At 36.7% G+C, this 17,003-nt stretch overlaps 1 protein-coding gene and 1 long non-coding RNA gene across 2 annotated transcripts in view; one reads left to right on the top strand and one right to left on the bottom strand.

The window, feature by feature from the left end:
- The window catches only part of LOC141547083 (uncharacterized), a 46,913-nt gene extending 36,064 nt beyond the window's left edge, over positions 1 to 10,849 (bottom strand). Inside the window, exon 1 of the long non-coding RNA XR_012483504.1 lies at positions 10,794 to 10,849. This is a non-coding gene — a long non-coding RNA (uncharacterized LOC141547083). The remainder of the gene's footprint in view (positions 1 to 10,793) is intronic.
- The window catches only part of PPFIBP2 (PPFIA binding protein 2), a 173,754-nt gene that overhangs the window by 48,484 nt on the left and 108,267 nt on the right, over positions 1 to 17,003 (top strand). The window contains 1 exon segment of the mRNA XM_074275431.1: positions 15,328 to 15,542. Coding sequence (XP_074131532.1) covers positions 15,328 to 15,542 — 215 coding nt within the window.

Genomic DNA, 17,003 nt, shown 5'->3' with positions numbered 1-17,003 from the left:
TTTTCCTCCTGGTTTTCATAAAGACATTAAGTTATAATGAAGGAGCTTGATACGGCATGATGTACTACTGGGAGAGAGCAGACCTGTATTATAATTTTCATTTCTTCCACTAATTCACATTCTCTCTCCAGTTTCCCTATCTGTACAGATCTCTTCTAGCTCTATAACTATAACTGTGAGGATGGTCCAGGTAGCCTGAGCTATATTTACATGGGAATGAAAAAATAAAATACCACATAAAATCAATGCTATGTCTTGTCTCCTTATACTTGCCCAATTTGTGGCTTTTCTTTCCTATTTAGCTGTGACTCTTTAAAAATAAAGCCTGCGTAGAAATATTGAAGGTTTCTTTGGGTCAGTGGGTTAGTGAATGTATTGACTGCCCTTAACCCCAGCAACTCTTGAGAAGGTCATCATTATCTGGAGAGTAGGGGTCAAAAGCTTGACTGTCCTTGGCTACGATGGATGACTTACAGAGCCAAAGCTGATAAAATGGCTGCCAAAGTCTGGGAGGGGAGGGAGAGTAGAATGGGAGAGGAGGAGGATGCTGGTTCCCAGGACTAATGGCAATCAGGAGGGGCCAGCTGTCAGGATCCAAAATGTTAAAAATTTCTATTTGCTGTTCTGAGAGAAATAATATTCTCTACTCCTAAAACACACTTTGCTCCTATCTAAATTCCTCTCTGACAGATAGCTTACTCATCTCCTAGATTCATAAACTGAGATATATATATATATAATACATGGTAAATGCAGAGATTTGTTTTTCTTGACTCTTTTACTTGCTACACAGATTTTTTTTGGAGGAGAAAAAATTAATTTTTGTTTAAAAATTATTTTTACATGTAATTTGAAAAAATACTATTAAGTGAGGGAAATTTTAAAATAAATAAATTTTCAAAGAAAAATAAAACAAAATTAATTTTAAAAAAAGAAATCCAGATAATGAGGGAGAGAATAATCAAAGTGGGTAAACCTATTTTCCCCCATCCCTATCTCTATCCTTCATTTTGCATTCTTGGGGTATACCCCTTCTATGATTTGTGGTGTTTTGTTATTCCAAGTGCAGAGCTCACAGGACAGTGAGCAAGCACACGTGTAACTAGGGTGTCTCTTCCTCCGAAATATGCTGTAGTCAGGAAAGCAGCCCAGCAGAGAGGTTTCCGGATGTTTTTAAAGGTCCCTCATGGAGCTGCAAGCCAGGGGAGTGTTCGCAAGTGCCCTACTGCTGAGTCGGCAACCACAGAAAAGCCTGGCCAGGAGCTGAACTAAAAGGAAGTAGAGCTTTTCCAGCTGGGCCCTTGAGGTGGCAGAGGGAGAGGGAGAAGGAGAGAGAAGAGGAAAGGAGAAAGGGAGGGAGGCGGGGAGAAAGGAGGGGGACAGAAGACTTAGGTTCTAGAGCAGAGGTGTCAAATAGTCTACTTCCAGACCCACACATGGCTAAACTAGATGGAAATGTAATAAACAAAATAAAAATACAATCATGCATATACGTTAATATGTTCGTTGACATTAAGTCAGCATGTGACTGTAGAGAGCTTTATGTGATGGCCCAGGAGGCTAGAGAGATGGGATCCTGCAATCAGGGACCATCAGGTCTAATCCTCCCATTTTACGTAGAAGAAAGTGGCTGGTTCAGGGTCACACAGCCAGTTGAGTGTGTGAGGCAGGATTGAACTCAGTTCTTCCTGTTCTGAACCCAAGCCCTCTGTCTCTTACACCATGGGGATAGAGAGCAGCTTATTCAATAAATCTCATTTCTTACCAAGAAGGAGCTTCCTTAGCTTCCACATTCCCTCCTTATCCCACCCCCCAATATTTGATCTCGCAACTTTTTCATCTGTCATTTAATATTCCAGTAGTAAAGGGTCAATGAATTCAACTTAATTCATTTTGACAAATATTAGTCATATCATAAGCAATGGATAGAGAGACAAGCTTGGAGTCAGAAAGAGTCTCCTTCTGGTCACTTAATTCTGTTTTCCTCAGTTTGCTCATCTGGAGAAGGAAACAGTAAACTATTCCAGTATCTTTGCCAAAAAAACAAATGGAGCCATATAGGGTGGGATAACAAAACTATGTAAAGATCCCTGACAGCTGCCAGAAAACCATGTTAACATTATCTAGGTTCTCTCTATATTTTGTGAAATAATTCCCAATTACATTTTAATCTGATTCAATAAGACCTGTTTGAAATATCTGGTCTAGAGCACGGAGGAATTAAGTGACTTGTCAGCTTAGATCAGAGATGGGACTTAAGACCAGTTTCTTTCCATTATGCTATGTTTTCTCTAACACAAAAAATAATATTTCCATTTTCTAAGTGGGAGGCTGGACCAGTCAGTTAGTCAATGACAATAATTTTTTTAAGGGCACTTCTAAATCTATGTAGCTAACTCTAGACTCCTAAGTATGTGAGTGGCTCAGATAAAATACTATGCGAGACCTAAGGGAGGAAAGGCCCATTCCAAATGAAAGGATGCTGTTCTAAACCGAGTTCTATCAACCTCAGAATGCTGAATCTGCACAATTCTGTGGGCAATTGGGCAGCTCCCAGAAGCCCCAGAGCCACGAGTTTGCATGCAGAATGTATTCCAAGATATAATTATGTCCTTTGCTAAAGTAAACCAATAATTAGAGTAATAGAATCATAGAATTTCAGAACTAAAAGGGACCTTAGAGATTATCCCTCCTTTTAAAAATGAGTAAACTGAGGCTTTAGAGAGGTCCAGCGACTTGCTTGTTCAGGGTAGCAGACTAAGGAGTAGTAATGTTTGGCTCAGAACCCAGAGCTCCTGAAATCTTTTTAAACAAAAATAATGATTTTCCTGTTCAAGAAGAGTGGAATGGTAAGAAAAAACTTGGCATTTAAAAATTTAAAGGGTCCCAGTGTAGATGCTTGGTATATATGGAAATGATCATTTTATGTTAAGTATAGAAAAAGAAATTAAATTTTGAAAAACAAATGACTGTTGAATGCATGAAAAAAGGAATTAGAGAAGGCTCAACCATCCTACTAAAGAACCAACTCAAAATTCAGAATAGACTAAAATTTTTGGAAGTGGCCAAATTGGGGGATAGAGACAATGAGATTTAGAAACAATAAATGTTTGCTCATTGAAAATAAAACAAAATTTCAGAAAGTGAACATATGGAAAAATGATGAATACAATTGAACGCTAAGTGAACAGTAACTGAAGAGTTTAGAAAAACATTAGATGACTTGAAATGATACAAAATGAAGAAAACAGCAGTGAGAGAATATATGCTATGATTACAATAATATACATGAAAGTGTATCTCAATTTCATCCTCCATCTACTCTGAATCTATTTTGTATATTCTAGTCTTACACTTACTACTACCCTCCATACATTCTCTGATCCAGTTACATTGGCTTGTCTACTGTTCCTCACATCCAAAACTCTATCGTCCAGCCAGGTGGCACAGTGCATAGAGCCCTGGAGTCAGGAGGACCTGACTTCAAATCTGACCTCAGACACTTAACAAGTCCTAGCTGTGTGACCCTGGGCAAGTCATTTAGCCCCAGTTGCCTTAGCAGAAAACAAAAACAAAATAACTATCTCCAATATGGACCATCTGGCATTTTTGGAATGCTTTCGCTCTTCAGCTTCTATTTCTGGCTTCTCTGACTTCCTGCAAGACTGTTCAATGATCTTCCCAGTCCACTCTGCTCCTCTGTCTTTTCCTCTGAGATTAGCTTTTACTTATTGCATATATCTTGTGTGTACATGGATATCTGTGTGTTATCTTTCCAATTACAATGTAAATTCAGATGCAGGAACTATTTGCATAGTGTCTAGCATACAGTAAATGCTTAATAAATGCTTGTTAACTAAGAGACTAAGTGGATTTTAGATGGAGTCTTCTTCATGAGAATGTAAGTACACTGAGCAGGGATAATTTTTACCTTTCTTTATAGCCTCATCACATAGCAAGATAACTGGCACACCCTGTAAGCACTTAATAAAAAAAATAAATAAATAAGAATTGGTACGCCATGTTGGAGTTTCAGTCTCTTCATTGAAGTGAATGGGGGAGTTATTTGCTCAAAGGTATCAAAACTAAGAGGTTTATTGTGAGAAAGCAAAAGAAAAGGTTTACTATAGAGACTCTGTAGGGAGTGCAAAAGAAAGAGTTAAAAAATGTTAACTAACAAGAATTTGGTAGAGGTTATATCCTACAAATTTGTGGTGAATTTAATAAGATCCCCTTTGTGGTTTTATCTACTGATACTCAGAACTCCTAGTACAGGAACAGAATTTAGAATTCATCATGGCTTAGGAATGGTGGAAGATGGGGGCATAGCCCTGGAAGGGATTCTTAGGGCAGGAGGTAGTACAAGTCATTCAAGTAGACAGCCATAGGTTAAAGATGGGTATGGAGACAAACTAGATTTGAATATTCAAAATGAGACAATAGGGACAGTAACTCCATGCCAACTGGGTATCTGCCCACCAAGCAGGCTCTCATTTATTTAATCTACACAACTTCTCTGTCAGTCAGTAAACCTTCTGATTGCATGCCTGGTTTAGTGAGCCCCACTCAATTTTATATAATCATTTAGACAACTTCTTTCTATCTGACCGAGGGAAAAAGAAGAGAGAAAGATCAAAAACCTGGAAAATACAGAGAGAAGACACAGTAGTGATAAAATGAGAAATTTAAAATGCATTTGGAGTCTTAAGACTCAGTTTGAGTTTTAGTTTTGTAGTCTCTCTTGGTACCCGCAAGGGAACTTATAACTTTGCTTGAATGATTGACTATAAGGGAATAGGGAAAGAACGTGAAGAAAATGTCTTGGTGATTTTTGGCAACTCCTTTCCAGCTCTTAAACCTGCGATGAGTTCAATTGAGCAAACATTCTTTGGAGTGTGAGCCTTAGAGAGTGGGGTCCATTCTTCTCAAAGCTGGACTCTCTTGCTTTTTTCCACTCTAACTTTCCTTTTACTTCCTGAATGAGGAAGAATTCCTAATTCCTCAAACTCAGTCTACTAATGCTAGACAATGCACAGAGTTCAGTATTTACCTCTGTTATGGACCAGAACCCTGAACTTGAAACAAAGGATTCTTACAAGGAACTAAGTCAGTGGAATTGATAGAGACAATAGTTATCTAATTTAGTATGGTTCAGTATGATTGATTTAATCCTACAAGGAGATGTTGTGGGCCAGAACTTGAAACAAATGGAATTGAGGAGATAGTGGTTAAATCTAGTTTAGCATTGATTTAATCCTACAACAAATAAAGGTTTCTAGTGATATAATGATTGGTTTGTACTCAGTGTGGGGCATATAAGGAAGAAGCTCTCAGGGCCAGAAGGGACAAGCACACTAGAAGCTCTCAGAGGCTAAGACAGAGACAGATTGATTCTATCAACCACCTTTGTGGTAGCTACTGGTTGAAGCACAAACCTTTGGAATTCAGAGAGATTCAGAGGGCAGAGAAGAAAGGCGAGAGCTCAAGCTCTCAGAACGAAGGAGAGAGATAGGCCTCTAAGAAAACTAGCCAAGCCCCAAGTGAAAGATACAAGACTTGGAAAGAGACAATAAACGATTTGGACTTTAATCCCTGGCTGCACTTGTGGTGATTACTGAACTGAAAAGAAGGCTACCTCTAGAGACCCCAAGAAAACCTCAACAGAAAATATTATATACCTCTGACACTTAAAACTGATAGTGAGTATGGACAAAATGATGACACTCTGAGCTTCCATTTCTTCACTGTAAAGTAGGGGATGATTGTAGTTGCTATTCTTTTACAGTCATTATCTAACTCTTCATGGTCCTATTTGAGGTTTTCTTGGCAAAGATACTGGAGGATTTTGCCATTTCCCTCTTTAGCTCATTTTACAGATGGGGAAACTGGCAAACAGGGTTAAGTGACTTGCCCACAGTCAACTAGTAAATATGTGATGCCAGATTATTCATGGAATATAATTTATAATTCATAAAACAATACATATTGTTTTATGAATTATGTTGGGAGAGAAAAATCGGAGCAAAAGTGAAAAACCATGAGAAAGCAAAAAACAAACAAACAAACAAACAGAAAAAAGACGTGAGCATAGTATGTGTTGATTTATATTCATTCTCTCTAGTTCTTTTTCTGGATGCAGATAGCATTTTCTGCTCACAGTCTTTTGGGATTGCCTTGGATCCCTGAACTACTGAAAAGAGCCAAGTTTTTCATAGTTGATCACTGTGCATTCTTGCTGTTACTGTGTACAATGTATTCCTGGTTCTGTTTGTTTCACTCAGCATCAGTTCATTCAAATCTTTCCAGGCCTTTCTATTATCAGTGCAAAGATATATATTGAAAGCTATCTTTGGATATATTTTGAAAACAAAAAGCTATTGTTTAAAAAATAAAAACACTTTATTATGTAAAATCCACAGAGTTTATGGAGAAAATATGTGTAGAAAATATGTGTTAGCACCCTGGATACCTTAGAATCAGCCAGAGGCAGGATAAGCAAAAGTCCTTGGTCTTTAGGGGTAGAAGTGAAGGGGATGGACACAGGATTTCCATGACCTCTCTTCCTCTACCACCAAAAGTGACTCTGGCTAGTCTTACTCTACCCCCTAGTCCCTCCTACAATTCTCTGTAAACACCAATTATTGAGCCAGCACAGAATAGTGGGAAGGGCCATTTTCCAAGCATATGCTAATAGAGTATTGTCCAATCCGTAATTAGCCTTAAGTGTCAGTTGTCGGACCTCAGTGCATCAACTCAAGAGTTTCAGCCCTTTACAAAAATAGGGTTAAGGGCACAACAGATAAAAACTTTATCAATGATATTAAAAAAAAAAAAAAAAAAGATAGAAACCTAAAATTTTAAAAACAGTAGCACAGTTTTATACATATTAAATGGTTAAAAAAAACATAAACATTGTTATTTGTTCTTCATTTTGAAGAGGACTATTGACATAAGCAATTTCTTGACTCGTGCATGAATTGGATTTGATAAGGAGCTGCATGAAGTTGGTCTGACTCTTTCTTTCTGAAGGCTGCCAGCTTTCCAGTGATAGGACAAAAATCACGATCACTGGCCATGAACCAAGGTGAAGTGTATGACCTTGACTACTTTGATGCCTGACCCAGTTCTAAGCACCCTACTGCATCTGATTCAGCCATCTTCATGGCCAAATTATTCTCATCCACCTGTTACACTGGGGAAAGTTTTCACATGCTATTCCCCAACTTCACCAACAGGTTTGAGGTCTTTCTGGTATCATCAACCTGGTTTAGCCCATCTACTGAGATTGTTTACTGGTGTGTAACTGATGTACGTGCAGTAGAGCTTCTTGGAGTCTTACGTAAGAGTTAGGTGAATCAGGAACATCAATAGTCCTGAAAAGAACTGGGCAAGCTCTGACATTAGATGTGCTAATCAATATCTTCCTCAATATCTCATATACCCCACATAAATACTGCAATGTAATGGAGGCACTCGGTCTCAGTCTGCTTGTGAGTCCCACCCTATTCTGCCCCTTCCTTCATCAAGGCTCCTCTTGCATCCAGGACCATCTCCAGGTTCTTGATCTCTGTCTGGCCACTGGACCCAGATGGCTCTGGTGAGGCAGGTGACCTTGCACAGCTATCCCTCACTTAAATCTAATTCACTTGCATGTCACAGCATCCCCTCCCTGATGTTCTGGTCCAGAATAAAAAACAAACAATAAGAGTTGTGGACGAGATGAGAAGCCTTGGGGTTCTCATCTCTAGGATTGGGGGCCTTGGTAGGAGGGTGGGGAAGGATAGAATCAGCCCTCCTCTGCCCATATCTTCAAATGCACCACAAAATATACAATCGTTTGGCACTTCACCTTGAAAGAGTCTGAATTTGCTTATGCAAATGAATATCAGGTGACTTGCAGCTTGTGACCTATTGTTAAAAAGTGCTATTTTCTATGCACTCTTGAAGACGAAATTATGACTAAACAAACCCAAAATTAAAGTTATTCTCAGATCATTCCTAAATAAATATAAATATATATATTCCTTAATATATAAATTGTGTTGAAAGTGTGATAACATGTGTGTGTGTATATGTACACACACATGAGATTGCTTTATGTACCTTTGAGTATGTAATTAGATAAAGGTCAGCTGCTTCTAGTACAAACAGGTGACTTGAAATCACAACAAATACATAATTCAGAGCCAAGGGATCCCATTCCTGCTTCAGCATTTCAGAGGATTTTTTGCTAGGATTACAGGAGATGCACACAAAGAATTTGGGGGACATGGATTATCAAAGTTATAGTCATTGCCATAAACTTTCCCGAAAGTTCCTCTTCTGTTCCCTCTCCTTTCGGGGAAAAATGGGAGAATCTTTAAGTTTTCCTGATTCTTAATTTTGAATGGGAAACCATTTGGGTGTGATCTAGAACTGTGACCTTGATGTTCTTTAGCATAAATATAATTCAATAGATCCCAGATCTTATCACTATAAGTATTCCATTCATAGGTATAGTTTAAAACTCTTTATCTTAAATCTAGAGCTGGAACCAAAGCCAATTCAATCCTCCACATTTTACAGATAGGAAATATGACCTGGGGGATTGAAAGAATATGCCCCAGGTCATAGAGAGGCAGAATTTGAATCCATGTCTTCTGCCTCCAAAATCAGTGATCTTTCCACTATTTCTTTTATCTCATAGCATTTTTCAGACTTGTTTGATTCCAACATGCTCTCATTCCAAAAAAAAGTCCCTAATACCACAGGGCCTTCTTAGCATCTGTTTAACTATACTGAGTATTCTCATTCAGTGTTGCTTGGACCTCTCAAATCCATTCCAACTCTATTATTTTTTTATCGTCGATTTTTGTGAAATCTCATCGTCAGAGTCTCTGTTGCTTTGGACCAGCTCCTTTTCCAGGTTCTTCTCCCAAGAATATTATTTTCCTTATTTGAGGAAAAACACAATTTGAAAAAGACTCAAGAAATTCTTGAAAAAGTCAAAGAATCTAAGATATATAATTGTAGTTCCTCATTCCTGAATAACCCTATCATCACTTTTTAGGCAAGCATAGATTTCTAACCTTTGTCAAAGTCAGAAGAATGTAATCATGACATTTATTTAATATTTAGTATTGAAATAAAATTGGAAGGGTATAGGGAATGACCCATCCATCATTAACTAGAATTTAAAAAAAAAAAAAAAAAAGGAACCTGGAACATTAGTATAAAAGTAGCTTAATCTTTTCTTAACTAATTTTTAAAAATACATTTTAATTATTCTTAAATCACCCATATTTTCTAATGTATTCTCTCCTTTATCCTTCCAAACAGTGGGAAAGATGGCTTAGCTAAATGAACCAAGATATCAAAAAAAGTGACATTTTATTTAGTATTCCTGATCTTTTTGCATCTGAAGTACTTTTTTAAGTATACAGGAGAGAACAAAGGTCAGATGGAAACACCAACAAGCAGGACAGATTTGAAAGTTAATTATAACATGTATTATATATTTAAAAGGAAAAGCCAGCTATACAATAGTCCAGAATTATGGTTTTATTTTTTATGTACGCTGTCTCCATTTTTTAAAATAAGAGGGTCAAAAGAAAAATCATTTAATTGGATTACTTGCCCTCTAGAGAAGGAGGCAGGGGAAAGGGAGGGAAAAAAATATAGAACACAAGATTTTGGTAGGGTGGTTTTTTTGTTTTGGGGGTTTTTTTTTACTGAGGAATTAGGGTTAAGTGACTTGCCCAGGGTCACACAGTTATGTGTGTATGTTACAATCAGTTATGCTTATAAGTTATACAAATCATGGTTAACAAACTGATTGTGCTCAGAATATGTACCTCAAAAAAAAAATCCTATGTCTTGCATCAATAATATTATGAAAATGCCTGTTAAGAACAACTCCAAAGTTTCTTGTTACATCCAGCTAATTGGCAAAAATGAACAATTATAGAAATAGCCATTGGAGAAGTTATGAAAAGATGAACTCATTAATGAACTTGTTTCATGAAACTGTGAATTGGTCCAACCATTAAGAAAAGTAATTTGGAAATATATGAAGTTTGTAATTAAAATATCCATGCCTTTTGAGCCAGAGTTAACTCACAAGTATGTACTCCAAAGAGATAAATGATTAAAAAAATAAATAAATAAAGACCCCTCACACAACAAAATATTTCTTTTTTGAAGTAGCAAAGAACTTGAAACAAAGTAGATGTCCATTAATTAAATCATTATTTTGTTAAAAATTAACTAAATAAGTTGTGATACATGAGTATCACAGTTTACAGTGATGTTAGACATGGTGAATGTGATAAATATTGAGAAGCATGGAAAGATCTCTGTTGTTCAGTCATTTTTTTTTTTTTTTTCCAAAATTGATTTTGGTTTGAGTTTTCTAAGCAAAGATACTGGAGTGGTTTGTCATTTCTTTTTCCGGCTCATTTTACAGATGAGAAAAATGAGACAGAATTTGGGACTTCTCCAGGGCCATTCAGCTACTAAATGTCTGAGATCAGATTGTAACTCAGACTTTCCCAGCTCCGCATCTGACCACTTTTGCCATCTAGTTGCCAAATGATCTACCTAAATGGATACAAAATGAAGTTGGGAAAATCCTATATTCAGCATGCAGTATCCAAAAAGAAAAAAAAAGAGCAGAAAGCTATTGAAATTGAATGTTGCAAAATTATCCTAACTAAATCTGGCCCCAAGGAGAAGAAATGAGAAGGAGCTTTCTTACCTTTTACTTGCAGAATTAATTAGGCTGGTCAGTCAAAAAGTATCCATTAGATACTTACCAGTTGGTCCGCAAAACTAGAAAGACAAAACTCCATCTCTTAACCTCAAAGATAAAATGTAAATGTCTATGTGCACAACTGTGTCAATAGAAGACAATGTGGGGTGGGGAGGATTTAGTAAAGTATCTTCCTGGAGGTGGGGTCTAAGTTGAATTTAGAAGGAAGCCCAGGCAGATGGAAGACACAAATGAAGAGAGACCTTTCCAGTATGGGTAACAGTCATCATAAAGGATCAAGGATGAAGAATCCTTCAGGTAATGTCAGAATTTTTTTTTAAAAGCAATAATGAACTGAACTTCAGATGACAACGTTATCTAGAATTTCTTATCCTGTATTTTCATTTAATTTAACACAGAGTGCTTGTTGAATTGAGTTGACACTTCCACATTTGAAAAGTTAATCTATGCTTTCTGAAATGCACTGGTCTTCTAGTAATATTGACATATCTGTTTAATTTCTAACACTGACTCCCCAGATGGGATCCTAACACTTAGGTCTTCATAAACTAATTCATCTTCCTAGACCAGCAACTTCTTTAATGGGAGAACTTTGGAATATCATCCTCAACTGCTTTCTAAAGTTTCCTCTCAATGACTTGTGTCATACTTTCTGGGCTTTCTTCTTTGATTCCTCTGTTTTCCCACTACTACTGTTGATCTCACAACCTTGCTAAATTAAGTGCTTCATTGGTTATTTATTTGTTTCTGTTTGAGAAGTTTGTGCAAGTCCTAGTACCCTGCGTTTATAGGTGGGCAGTTAGGTGGCTCAGTGAACAGAATAAGACAGATCTCTGTGCCTGTAATAAGACCTGAATTCCAATTTGGTTTCAGACACTTAATAAATGTGAACCTGGGTAAGTGTCAGTTCCTCATCTGTAAATTGAACTAGAGAAAGAAACAGATGACTACACCAGTATCTTTACCAAGAAAACCCAAAATGAGTTCATAAAGAGTGGGGCATAAGTAGAAAATTGAACTATGCTCCTCCCAAGCATTTCCAACCTTTCAGCCCCTATTTCTCTTAGCCTTCTTGTACCACCATTAAATAGTACAAAAGGAAATAAGTTGTAGAGATTTCCACTCATGGATACAGAAATATGAGATTCATTTATTTCATTCAGGTAAATGTTTTTATTAACCAAGAGTCCCATACTCTTTCAATAGCTCTGTCAAAATCTCTTTGTGCTTGACAGGATCTAGAGTTTTTTCTGATTCTCTTTTGTGTATTGTTCTGTAATGTATAGGATGATGATAATAATAAAGATTTTTCTACAGAAATTCACTCTAGCTACATTTCACTAAAAAAGTATTGATCTGATTCCAGGAATCTAATGGATGATAAAGCATTGTACCCCTCTTTTTATAACATTTAAGATACAAAATGAGTTAGATTTTACTGAGGCAATTGGGGTTAAGTGATACGCCCGGGGTCACACAGCTAGGAAGTAGTAAGTGTCTAAGGCCATATTTGAACTCAAGTCCTCCTGACTTCTGGGCCAGTGCTTTCTTTATCCACCACACCATCTAGCTACATATTTGTTTAAAAAAAAAAAAAAAGTTATAGGGGGACTTTGGAGGAAGACAGGAGAAAGACTAGATGGAATTACCATCAAAAAAAAGTAGAAAGAAAAAGTTGTTGAAGCATTTTTTACATTCACAGAAAAGTACCAAAAGAAGTTTAGAAGGAATCACAGAAAAGGAGAGATTTCAAAATTATATATTTAATATAAGATATAATAAATCTTCTTGCTACACAAACCCCCAAAAGAGAAAAGGGAAGCCTTTGAAATAAATTTCTTTTGGAAAATATTGATACTGTGCATTTTTAGGCTCAATTCTGCCATTAACAAACAATTTAATTAAACATTAAACCATGTCCAAGCCATTTCTAGCTTAAAGAGATGCCAAAATGTGGTATACTCCTATAACCTCTAATCTGTCTCTCTGTCCCAAGACTATTTGAGATAACATTTCTAAGAATAAAATAAGGAAAAGGTCATAATATGTTATACTATAGTTTGTTAACATTTGAGAACAATTACTATTCCAAGTCCCTTCCTGGACTACTCCTTTAGGTCCAAAATGGGTTCCATCCCTAAGATCTTAAACTTGAATAAAAAAAGAGAGCCCTACTTTAAAGGGTGGGAGAGGCTTTGATCCTATCTAGACTAGACCAGATTTGGTTATCACATTGAATTCCTTTCTAAAAGAAAGACCTTAACTTTTGCTCCTTAGACTTTCCTAAAGGGAAAAATTGGGGAGGGATTTTAGGTTGGAGAAATAGTCCTTAATATTATTAGACTAAAAAGGAGTGTTTAAAAAAATTAGCTTCCTACAGATGTAGTCAAGCACAAAATTCTCACATTGACCACAGCCAAAAATGTGTCTCATTCATTATATATCTGGCCCATCATCCTTCTGGCAGGAAGTGGATGGCGTTCTTCATGGTGGGTCCTCTGGAATCATCTTTGGTATTTGCACTGATCAGAACTCTTAAATCTTTCAAAGTTGTTTATTTTACAATGTTATGATATCTGTTGGTCTGCTAGTTCTGCTCATTTCATTTTTCATATGTTAGAATTAAAAATAAAAGTATGCTGTATAGATAATGGAGATTCAGTTTCATTCATTTAGTGAATATTTATTAAATATTTACTGGACAAAAGGGCTACCAAACTGTACGTACTGTTTAATCCAGCAGTGTGTATCCCAAAGAAATCATAAAAAGGAGCAAAGGACCCCCATGTGCAAAAATGTTTGTAGCTCTTTTTGTAATGGCAAGGAACTGGAAATTGAATGGATTCCCATCAATTGGAGAATGGCTGAATAAGTTATGGTATGTAAATATAATGGAATAGTATTAGTCTATAAGAATTGTTGAGCAGTATGGATGAGGAAGGTATAAGAATAATGAAAAGGTAGGAGGGGATTAGTTATGAAGGGCGTTGAATGCTAAACAGAATATTTTGTATTTGCTTTTGGAAGCAATAATAGGGAGCTACTGGAGTTTCAGTTATATAGATAATATAGCATAAATAATAATTGATCATAAGTTTATTTTAAATTTTTGTATACATGTAATCTTACCATTTATTAAACATGAAAGAAAATGTGCATACTACTGAAATGGTTGTGCTTGTTTATTTTCACATAATAAACTAAATCTTGATAGGATATTTGATAACTTTTACTGTTGATACCTTCAATTATTTGATCCCATATGAGCTCTTGTCCTCAACTTGGTACAGAGAAACAGAAGAGGACCTAGAACACAACCCAGAGGGACATCTTCAGTTAGGGGATATGATCTGGATAGGATTCAGTAAAGGAGACATTATAATCCTTTTTTTCTGTTCTACTCTACATATAGAAATGCTTTATGCATGATTAAACAAGCATGTTGCTTCCCCATTAGAGATCTGTACTTGAGAACAAGGATTTTATCAGACTGGTATAAGGACCAGTGTTTTTGAATGAATGAAAGAACAATGCATTTTTTAAAACACTTACTACGAGTAAAGCATTATGTAAATATGTACATTGGTAAAGCCTGCCAGATACAAAGAGCTTACATTCTAGTCAGATTAGTCATTCTAGTCTGATGAGAGCAACTGCTAAGTGCTCCAATGGACTGAGCACTGAGCTCATAGTAAGGAAGACCTGAGTTCAAATCCAGCCTCAGATACAGCTATGTGATCTTGGGTAAGTCAACCTTTGTTTGCCTCCGTTTCTTCCTTTGTAAAATGGGAATAATTACAGCATCTATCTCCCAGCATTGTTGTAAGGATCAGTTGAGATACTAATTGTAAAGTACTTACCATACTTCCTGGGATATATTAAGTTCAAAATAAACATTTTCAGCAGTATCATTTATCATGTTGAATATTTTAACATTGCCCAAGATGAGTTCTTGATGGCGGAAGTTTTTTTTCTGGATTTTCAATAGCTGTGGCAATAATATCTACAGGAGTAGTTGTCAGCCTGAATCTCCATAGGGTTTGTTTCTCAAGATGGTCTAAAAGCATCACATTCCCGATTTTTAGTTCATTTTTAATTCAGAATCCTGGGCTGTGTAGATAAGAATTTGAGGGGAAATAGTGGTCAGTGGTGGTTGTGATGCATCTTGCCTGGCAGATGCTGCCTACAGTCTATTCCCCTCCCTTCTCCCCCTTCTCCTTCCCCAATCCTCTCTGCAGCTAGGCTAGCTTTCGTGTTTTGTGTAAGGCAGTCGGTTGCAGTTGGTGGCGATGGCCTGATGTCAATTGGCCACTTTAAGGACCGAGTTGGAGGTAGCAGTGGGGAGAATTGGATACTCCTGGCTCTATCTTAGTATCCAACATTTTTTGGGAAATGACTCTTTGGAGGAAGATGCAGGAAAAAAAAAATAATAAACCTTATGTAATTCCATCTGAGAAACAGAGATCCTCTTTGATGACATTGATCGTCTCATTTTTAACCAGATGTTTGTGTTCATGTTCAGGAGGCAGACTTCCAAATCAGTAGGGCTAACCTCAATTCCCCCTCCTCTCTTCCAGGCACCAAATCGGCTGCTGAACACAGCAATGGTGTCTATGATGTTGGGCTGCCTTCCCAATCCCCATACATGAACATGTTCCCAGTACTTCATCTCATGGAGAACCTAAGGCTGTCGTTGGAGATGCTGGAGGATCCTCAGGAAAGAGAAGTCCTTCGGGATCAGATCCCAGAGCCCACTGCAGCTTACATAAAAGAGTGGCTTCAGGGAAATCTGGTGAGTAGCTGTGACACAACCATCCGGGGAACCGTTGTGCCTGCTGGACCACAAAATCTGTCTTGCCAAGTGTGTGACAGAACAGGCACGCCACTCAGCTAGAGAATTGCTAATTGCTTTGTGGGGAAAATTGGGACAAAGTATGGGAGATTTATTGAACTTTTAAAAATCATTCAAACTTGATATTTCTACCTTACTCGTACTATTTTTTAAAAATTAAATTTAAATTTAAATTTTTTTTAAAATCTAGTTTCCCTCTTTCCTTAACATGTACAATTATCTACTAAGCCTCTCAAACTCACCAAGCTTTAGACTGGCATCCAAGTCTTTGTTTTTCCTTTCCCTATCTGAAATGCCTATAGCAGTGGTTCTCAGACTTTTGTTTATGTTGTATGTATCTTATCAATATTTACTATATTACAAATTAACTGATAGCAGTTTAAAGTATGTATTAATAGATTTTAAATAGCAATAAGTCAATTAATATGTTACAGGGTTTGAATATATATATTTTAATAGAGATATATCATTTTACTACTCATTTTTGCAAATCTCTTTTAATATCTGGCATAATTATAAGGGTTCTTATTTGCTCAATATTCAATCTGTTGCAACATGCAATTTTGGTTGAAACATATAAAGATAATCCAGCCTCAAAGATAAGTAGTTGGAAAAAGGAGGAATATTTTAATAGGCAAATTATGTCTTAGTATTATATACCATGAAAATAGTTTTTGCCTTACTGATCTTCTGAAAGGGGTATAAGAATTGTTGGTATGAACATGATACTCTTCATTCCAAGGAAAGGAACAAATCTTCCCTTCAAGATAAAGGTTGGATGGATGGTTCCTTTGTTCATTCACCTCTGGGACTGAACTCTTTATCACACAGGATCCAATCAAATCCAATTAGCATTTGGTTCTAATCCTATTTCAATTCATTCATTTATGGACTCTTCCCCTTAATTTAAATTGACAACTCTCTATTCTCAATCTTATCCTGTGCTCTGACTCCACAAAGTGTCCACCCAGAACAGTGCTATCTGGATTCAGCAGACCTCTCTGGCAAGCCTGGATATAACATCCCAGTGCCAGAGAAAGAGCATTGTTTGGTGTCAGGAAACTTGGGTTCCCATCTTGGATCCAATACAATTCCTCTCAGTTTTTAACAGAAAATGAGAATTGGAAAAGTTTAATGATATATCCAAAATAGCATAAATAGTAGTAGAACCTCAAAACCATTATGGTTTCCGTTCTGTCACCTTCCTGAACTCCTGAAGAACCTCCTGGTAGGAACAGGATTCATTCAGATCTTCATGAATCTTGTTTGTCTACTCATATTGGATCATACCTGCTTTTACTAGAAAGTAGGGAGAGACAGCTTTTGTTAAAGCAGTCTTTCCAGTTAACTCTGAATGAAGAGCTCATTATTGCTAAATATTTCAAGAGAACAATGAATCTA

Source organism: Sminthopsis crassicaudata, chromosome 6 (genome assembly GCF_048593235.1).
Source record: "Sminthopsis crassicaudata isolate SCR6 chromosome 6, ASM4859323v1, whole genome shotgun sequence".
Lineage (NCBI taxonomy): Eukaryota > Metazoa > Chordata > Mammalia > Dasyuromorphia > Dasyuridae > Sminthopsis > Sminthopsis crassicaudata.
Note: the sequence above shows the minus strand (reverse complement) of the source record. Positions and strands in the feature narration are given on the sequence as shown.